General features: G+C 41.6%; 1 protein-coding gene across 1 annotated transcript; it reads left to right on the forward strand.

Annotated features, from left to right (window-relative positions):
* Positions 1-4,306: 4,306 nt before the first annotated feature.
* On the forward strand, positions 4,307-4,963 carry LOC102853443 (chromosome unknown open reading frame, human C21orf62). The gene has a single exon (XM_006886796.1). The coding sequence runs from the start codon at positions 4,307-4,309 to the stop codon at positions 4,961-4,963; it is 657 nt and encodes a 218-aa protein (XP_006886858.1).
* The last annotated feature ends 4,431 nt before the right edge of the window (positions 4,964-9,394 follow it).

A 9,394-nucleotide genomic window follows, 5' to 3' on the forward strand; every position in this document is an offset into this window, starting at 1 on the left:
CCACAGGGCTGCACCATTGTACGGTCCCACCAGCAGGGCATGAAGAGCTCCAGTCTCTGCATCCTCACCAGCATGTGCTGTTTTCTATCTTATTAAGCTTTGCTATTATTGCTGGGGTGAGATGGTATCTCATTGTTGTTTTGATTAGCATCTCTCTGCTGGCTAACAAACACAAGCATTTCCTTATCTGTTTATTGGCTGCCCAACTGTCTTCTTTGGTGAAATGTCTGTTCATATTCTCTCATATTTTTTAATTGTATTGTCTGTCCAAGTTATATCTAATATTTTAAAGTGTACCTGTTAGTAAAGTCCTTAAGAAAAATGTGTATTCTTTAAAAGCATGTTTTAGTCCCAGCCTGACCCTTCTACTAGTTCCTCCCTGGCCCTTCTTGCTGTGCCCCTGTCAATAGCCCAAGGTTCTCCTATTCAGAGGTTTCATTCCAAGTGTCTTGCCATATCTACAGGTAAATATGTTGTTGTTGTTGTTTTTGGGTACTGTCAAGTTGACTACAACTCGTAGAGACCCTCTGAACACAAATCTGAACCTTGCCCTATCCTGCAGCATCCTCACAAACTCCGATGCCTCAAACTCGTTGTTACATTCCTTGTGCCAATCCATTGTGCTGAGGGTCTTCCTCTCTTTCTCAGACCCTCCATCATTCCCAATATGAGGTCCTTTTCCAAGGACTAAACCTTCCTGCCAGCATGTCCAAAATATGTAAGATGAAGCTTTCCCATTCTTGCCTCTAAGAAGCACCCTCCAGGACAGACTTGTTTGCTCTTTGGGAAACCTATTGGATATCCAGAGAGTTCTGATGGCTTAATGGTAAGGAATTATACTGCCAATGCAAAGGTGCATGGTTCAAATCCACCAGCTTATCCACAGGAGAAAGATGGGCAATCTCCTCTAGTGTAATTTATGGACACTGAAACCTTCTGGAGAGTCAGTTATGAGTCCGTTCCAACTCAATGGTACACAACAACATAGGATGTTTAGTACTCTTCTGGATTTACTCAGTTGTGTTGCATGGATTCTCTCTTACCTTAGGATTCAATTGCCAAGGACCACAGGAAGTCTAATTCAGCTTCTTACAAAACAGAAACAACGTGATGCCATAACATTTATCTTATACCAACAGCACCTTAAAAGGATGCCACATCCCTTTTATATGCTTTATGCTTTACTTTGTAAGAGAATTTTACCTCAAGCGGACATTTGTGTTTCTGTTTGACATTGATGTCTAAATCGAATGCACATTCTCACCTTATCAAGAATCATTTCACACTTACATATTGCTCAAGGAGCCCTGATGGCATGGTTCACTTCATGCTGAGATGCTACCTGAATGGTCAGTGATTCAGATCCACAGCTGCTTCACAGAAGAAAGATGGGCAGTCTCTGTCCATAAAGATTTCCAGCCTCAGACACCCAATGTTTTCTAGAAGGCAGAATCGATATGACAGCAATGACTTTTTGATGTATATTACCTTTTTTATTTATTTCTTTTACGTGTACCATCAAATTGGATCTGACTGGTACAGGAGGCGATTGTTCCTCCTTCTTCAGCAGCGCATCTGGTGGATTTGAACCGCACACCTCTGGGATTGCAGTGCAGTTTCTTGCCACTAGGCCACCAGAGCTCGCCTGATGTATATTACTTAGTTTTAGATCTCTACAATAAAACAATGGTGTTCTTTTAAAAAAAATTAATAAAATTTATACTGATACAGTTGTTGGAGTTAGCTAACATTGAACTGGTTCTAACTCATGAAGATCTTATAGGATGAACCTGTATTTGGGTCAGTTTATCCCAGTGAGGATTTTCCTCCTTTATTCTGGCTGGGAGAATCCAGGTTGGGAAGTCTTCTGGAGTAGCCAGTTTCTACAGAAGTTTGTTTTCTGGTCCTGGTGAGGCTTAGGGTGGAATGTTTACTCACCATGGTGGACAGTGTTTGGTGGAGCTCTCCAATTAAAACAATCTTGGAGGCAGGAGTGGCATCTACTTGTGAAATAGTTTGCCTCTGGAAACTCTATCAACCTGGAGAAAGGATGAAAGTTATACAAGTGTCCAGGTCTTTCTTTCATAGGGTCGCTGTGAGTCATCTACAATTCGACAGCACTTAACAACAACAACAACACAGAGAGAACTCTGTTGGCCTAGTGGATAGAAAGTGATGCTACTAAGACCAAGGTGGGTGATTTTAATCTGCAGCCTTCAGGCCTGGTTTTAACCGTTTTTGGTCAAATACTCTTCTAAGTGGTATAGCACTGGTCTGTCCATATAGAGGTAACTCGTGGTTACTGTGAAGCTGAACACTGTGACACTGATATGTCAAATGCGATAATGGTTACCCATGGTGGACAGTGTTTGGTGGAGCTCCCTGATTAAAATTAGTTTGGAAGCAGGAGTGGCATCCACTTCTGAAATAGCTTGCCTCAGGAAACTCTATGAATTTGGAGAAATGAGGAAAGTTGTTTAAGTGTTCAGGTCTTTCGTTCATAGGTATCTATTAGTTGTCTATGCCTGAACAGCACTTAACAACAACATTCTGTCTGGCCCTCCATTTTTCTAAACACAATGTCCTTTTCTAGCAATTGGTCTTTGCTGGTGATGTGTCCAAAATGAGCAAGCCAAAGCCTCCACATCCTCACTGCCAAGGAGCATCCTGCCTGTATTTCTTAAAACAGATTTGTTTGTTCTAGGATGGATTTGTTCCTTTTTCTGGCAGTCCTCATTGGTTCATAACTGGCCTCTACATTGTCTGTTAATAGTTACAATTGACTCTGGCACTTGACTTTTCTAAGAGGCCAGTGAAAGGATGAACGGATCTCTAAACAGATAAACATGGGCAAGAGGGACACATTCGCCTGGTTAAAAATTCAAGTTTACCATTAACCAAACATGTCATTGGTATTCGTACTATGTTGTTTAACAGGTACCACTTGGGTAGCTGGACACAAGGAACTGTTTGTCTCTGCATTCCAGGAAGTCAAATATAGAGGTGGAGGAGGGTAAGTGCGTGGTGAGGAGATTTAGAAGTCTTAAGTAAACGGAATGTTTGGAGGATGTGCACACTCACATAACTCTACATCCCTCCCATGGAGAGGATGCAGTTGGCCCCTTCTCTAGCACCCAAGCTTGCTCTCATGCTGGCATGCTGGCTGTTAGCTGACACCACTGGGAGCTTTGTGCTCCGACTGTAGTGTTATGAGGTTTTGCTGTGACCCTGGGGAAAGATCACTGTCTGTCTTGGGCTCCACACACTGTCCACTCATGCAGAATAGAACAAAATGTTGCCTGGTCCTGAGTTGTCATCATCACTGTTGGTATGCCTAAGTCCAGTTTTATGGCCATGGGCCTAATCCATCCCCAAGGGTCTCCCTTGCCCTTATTGGCCCTCTTCAGCCAAAAGAACAAGCCTATCTGTACTGAAAGGAGGGCAGCCTGAGTGCTTCTTAGAAGCAAAGGTGGTGAGACTCTATCTCATATATTTGGGGCATGTATGAGGAGGGGTTAGTCTCTGGAGAAAGACATCATGCTTAGAAAAGGAGGTCAGAGAAAGAGAGGACTCTTGCAAGATAGACTAACACAGAGACTGCAACAGTAGGCTTAAGCACAGACTGTGAGGATGGCACATGATTCCATTCTACTGTACGCAGGGTCACTGAATCAGAGCTAATTTCACTGCACTTAAAACTACCAAACACAAGGTCCTCCTCTAGCAAGTGGGCTTTCTTGAAGATGGGTCTGAGACAAGTCAGTCCGACAGTGGTCCCTTGGGATCCACAAGGTTTGTACTGGCTAATTTTTGGAAGTAAATCAATAGCCCTTACTTCCTCGTCTACATTAAGCTGGAGTCTCTGCTGAAATCAGCACAACGCAGGTGACTCCACTGGAAGTATTAGTCGCAATGCTAGCCTCCGGAGTCACAGTAACATGTAAACATCATAGTGCAACAAACAAACTGACAAGTGGGTGGTAGATTTGTTACTTCTTGTCATTGTTTACCATTAAGTCAGAATTGACCATAGCCGACCCCTCCAGCGAGTTTTCAGAAGCAGTAAATTACATGGGAGGAGATTGACCAGCCTTCTGCCAAGGAGCAGCTGCTGGATTCAAACCACGTGCCTTTGAGATAGCAGTGCAGCTCCTTACCACTAGGTCCCAGAGCCTTGATTTGTTACTTAGGGGACTCTTTTCTGTAGACTGATACCAAAGCTGAATATTTTCTTTCAGGTGCGTCTCAATGAACTATATCCTGAAGGAGAGACAAGAGAATGCTGATGGCCACCATTAAGACGAAAATGACACAGTCTTCCGTGCACTGCTCTCTTCTGATCAGCGCCATGGGCATGTTTGCACTCAGCTACTTCACAAAAGGTCAGGAGAACACCACTCTGATTTTCACAAAGGAAAGCACCATTAGGAACTGCAGCTGCTCTGCAGACATCCAAGACTGTGACTATAGCTTGGCCAACCTGATGTGCAGCTGTAAAACCATCCTGCCATTTGCTATCGAGCAGACCAGTTACCACGGCCGTCTCACCATCTGGTTCACAGACACGTCTGCCCTGGGCCTCCTGTTGAACTTCACGTTGGTCCAGGACCTAAAGCTTTCCCTGTGTAGTACAAATACTCTCCCTGCTGAATACCTGGCCATTTGGGGTCTGAAGACACTTCGCATCAACACAGAAGCCAAACACCCATTACCAGAGCAGAGCTTGCTCATCTATAAGGGCAAGAGTGAAGCCAAAGAGAAGCCTGAGTCGTTGCAAAACGACTGGCAAACAAGTAGGTACATTTCATTCTTAGATACGGCTCTTTTCAATAAGGACTCATCCTTAAAGTCATACAGTATTGAAAATGTTAGCAGCATCATCAACAACTTCCCCTACTTTTCTTACTTTGAAACCATCCCAATACCAAGCAACAAAAGCTATGTTGTCACCTTCATTTACTAACATTGTGACTCTGTCCAATCACTGGGTACTTTGGCAAATTATCAATAAAATTTGAGCAAGGAATTAGACCACAAAATAGGTACCCATACCCACAGCTGACCTCCAATTTACAAAAGAGCCATGTTTCAAATGAGCAGCCTTTTCAATTCTACTCTGCTCCCAACCACAGGAGCTATTTTGAAAAACAAAGTCGAAAGAAACCACAGAATCAACTTAATTCAGTCCAGAAGCATGTATTGCCTGCCAGGTGAGGCTAGGCTTTTGCAAGCGGGAGTCTGCGGAGAAATGTCAAATCAGCCGTGGCAAAAGCAATACACGTGGGGAACTACTTAAAGAGCTGGACATGGGGACAATGGCAAAGGCATGGGCCCATTCTCCAGGGGACTTCCGTTAAAGCACTGCTTTTATTTTTTTTATCGGTTTGTTTGCTTTATTATGTTGTTTGTTTTATGCTTTATATTTCTACTTATGGGGGCTCCTTTTCTGTAGCTTTATAACAAAGCTGCATTCCCCTAAGTGGAGAATGATAGATTTCAGGGGATCAGGGATTGCAAATTCTTGGACAGTTATCTTCCAAGTACTTTGCTAATGACAGAAGTATTGATAAACAAAAGTTTTGACAGTATGTTTATAAAAGAGAAAGAGAGAAGGAGGGAGAGTGAGAGAGAGAGAGGGAGAGGGAGAAGGAGAAGAAGAAGAGAGAGAGAAGAGAATATAAAAGGGAAAGTAAGTTTAAGCTTGAAGCTTATAGATAGTACAGGCATAGAGAAGGCAGGGCCTTAGGACCAAATGAGGGCACTAAGGCTCTGAGTAAGGGAATACAGAAATGGAAATTGGAGTACATGTGTATACAAACATGGATCTGTGTCAATATTTTGCTTAGAGCAAAACAAACACATGGAAACATTTCTTCTAAATAATCTCTTTAATGTCCTTCTCTTTTTCTGTTTTTTTCCCATCTTTCTCCTCACTATACTATTTCTCCTCTGTCTCTTTCATCCCTCTCCTACTTCTTATCTTCTTGCTCCAGAAACTGCAATTAGATCAACATAATTAGAATTATGTTGAGAATTCATTATCATCATCTATCTGCCATTTTGAGTCAGAACTGACTCATAACTGACCCTTCAGTGGGTTTCAAGAGGCTCTCCCTGGCAGCAGTTGGTGCATTCAGACTGCCCACCTTTGGGTTGGCAGTACAATTTGCTACAGAATATAGACTCCCTGGTTACTAAATCAGCAGGTGCTGAAAAGATGATCTAGACTCATCCTAGAAATCTAATCATTTATAAAATCCTTATGGGCAAAATGCCTAAATTGCTGATATATGATTGACAAAAGAACTTTTAAAGCTTAGTCCGTTTGGAATTTCAGAGTGATATGTGTTAAATGATACCTGATGAACACAAAAATGGTTTTATTTTGTACAAATAAAATGAACTAAAGCAAAGTAATTTTTTAAAACACACACACACAACAAAACAACAAACAACTGGACTGACTCACCATTGAATAAAAACAATTTTGCTGCACAGAGAGTCAGCTGGTGGTGGTGGTGGTGTGTGTGGTACGGTCAGAACTGATCCATAGCTGACCCTCCAGCAGGTTTTCATAGGCAGTAAATCACACAAGAAAAGATTACCCATTGTTCTCCTGTGAAGCAGCTGGTAGATTCAAACCACAAACTTTAGGATTACCAGCATAACTCATGACCACTAGGCCACTATTCCACTTGTGTTAGAGTAGAACATAAATTACATGTGATAATTTGTAGTAAACATATCAAATCTTAGGGTACAAAGAAGTTGATATACCATTGTTCCTTCTTGATAAAATAATTGTAATGAATAGCTTTACTATGAAATAAAAAAATGTCCTAGGTTTGATGACTTTAAATCACATTCATTGTATTTTCTCTCTTACTTTTAACATATATCAAACACCAGACCAGCTTCTATTGAGTGGCCTACAACCGACAGTAGCCCTGTGTGTGTCATAGTACAGCTGCCCTCCACAGAACTCAGAGTTGTAAGTCACACAAGAGGAGATTGTCCATCTTTCTCCCACAGAGCCACTGGTGGATTCGAACCACCAGAGAGGCACTATCTCTAGCTTAGCAAGTGCAACTCTCTATAGACTATGTGCCACCAGCGCTATCTGAGAGTTTTGTTTTTGAGATGACCTTTCAGAAGCAAACTTCCAGGCCATTCTTCTAAAGTAGTGCTGAGTGGGTTCAAACCACCAAAAGCTTTCAGCTAGCTAGATAGCAGCCAAGTACTTGCCTATTTATACTATGAGAGACTCCTATTCAACATAGGGTAACTAAAGTAACATGGAATTTCTATATTTGCTTAATTGGTGAGGGATTTAATCATTGAGACTAATTAGCATGAGTCCATAATGTCAGGATTTAAACTAGGCCAAAAAAAGAGAAGGACCAAAGTATGTATTTTAATAGAAAACTGTAATGACCTTATTACGGGCATTGTGCTACAGAGGTAAGTTTGAAAATGAGAGAAAAGCACAAAGGAGAGAAAGTAAGGCAAAAAGGAAACCATGAAAAGATTAATACTTTATTGTCCCTATAGTACTGAAAATGTAATGAATTATAATGGATATTTATTAATAAAATACATAATCAATGATGTTAGAAAATATGTGCTTTCTACCCTTATCTTCCATTTGGTAGATTTTAACACTTTTAAAGCCCTTTCACAGGTTCGAAGTGATTTCTTATGAGAAAGAACCACAGGTCAATGAGACTTAAATAAACAGAAGAGAAAAAACAGATTTAATTCTAAACTTGTTGTTGTTTGATGCCGTCGAGTCATAGATGACTCATAGCGACCCTATGAATGAACAGCCTGAGCACTGTTCGTACATAGAGTTTCCAGAGGCAAGCCCTTTCGGAAGTGGATGCCGCTCCTGCTTCCAGGCTTGATTTAGCCGGGAAACTCCAGCCAACACTGTCCACCATGGGTACCCATTACCACGATTGGCACATCACTGTCACAGTCTTCAGCATCACAGCAACCACGAGTTACCTCTGTACAGCAACGCACAGACCAGTGCTATACCACCTAGAAGAATGTTTGACAAGAAAACAATTTGAACCTGGCCGAGGGCCACAGATAAAAATCACCCACCTTCGACTTGGTAGCACAGCTTCCTTTCCACTAGGCCAACGTAGCTCTCTTGGTCGTTGTCATTGTTATTGCTGTTTGATGCCATCGAGTCGTAGACGACTCATAGCGACCCTATGAATGAACAGCCTGAGCACTGTTCGTACATAGAGTTTCCAGAGGCAAGCCCTTTCGGAAGTGGATGCCACTCCTGCTTCCAGGCTTGATTTAGCCGGGAAACTCCAGCCAACACTGTCCACCATGGGTACCCATTACCACGATTGGCACATCACTGTCACAGTCTTCAGCATCACAGCAACCACGAGTTACCTCTGTACAGCAACGCACAGACCAGTGCTATACCACCTAGAAGAATGTTTGACAAGAAAACAATTTGAACCTGGCCGAGGGCCACAGATAAAAATCACCCACCTTCAGCTTGGTAGCATAGCTTCCTTTCCACTAGGCCAACGTAGCTCTTTTGGTCGTCTTCATAATTCTAAACTTAGCCTGGGGTTTTTAGATTTCTGGACAAAAAAATACAGTTGAAGTTGTGTTTTTGTGGCATGAGAAGAACTAGAGAAAGCTCACAAGATGATATGGGGGTAAATGAATTCTAGCACTCAGCTACAGGGTTGGGACATTAAGGAGTAGCGAGGATTGCAGTAAACTGAAAAATGCTAAATGAACTGTGTCAAAACATTAAGTTTGGGGTATAGAAGGCACCTAATGTATTGAAATGGTCATATTCTTGCTTGCCTGAAATAGCTGGAAATTTTAGGGCTTGTTTACCTATCTTTTGTTCAGTAACCCATTCCTCAAAATCAGGAGGAATAGTACTGAAAGTCCCGAAGGTGGAAAGAGATGAGTTTGAAGAGCTTAAGGCATAGGAGGAAAATAAGTTAAAGAACCCTGACTGAATCTATGAAAGCCATCTGAAAGGAAGGAGATTAAAAAGGTATTAATAATATTTTGCATACATTAAATTAGTAAAAATGGTATTTGGATAGTCAACCGGTATGCGGAACAGATAATCCTAGTTCCATAATACAATAAATACTTCATTACACACAAAAAAAGTTACTCAATGGCTAGGAAAGCCATTTTGAACAGTAAACCCTTACATCACAGACCACTCCCTGACTTTTCAAGTCATTAACCTTCATATTTAAAGAATTCCTTTTCTCTTTCCCTATTTTATATAGTCAATTTCTAATTTTCCCATCCCTGTGTGAGAATGGCATGGAATAGGACAGTGTTCAGATAGGTTGTTCATAGAATCATTATGAGTTGTGCTTGACTCAATAAC

The sequence above is a fragment of the Elephantulus edwardii genome, unplaced genomic scaffold (assembly GCF_000299155.1).
Source record: "Elephantulus edwardii isolate Elephantulus edwardi_28Jun2011 unplaced genomic scaffold, EleEdw1.0 scaffold00051, whole genome shotgun sequence".
In the NCBI taxonomy this organism is placed as follows: domain Eukaryota; kingdom Metazoa; phylum Chordata; class Mammalia; order Macroscelidea; family Macroscelididae; genus Elephantulus; species Elephantulus edwardii.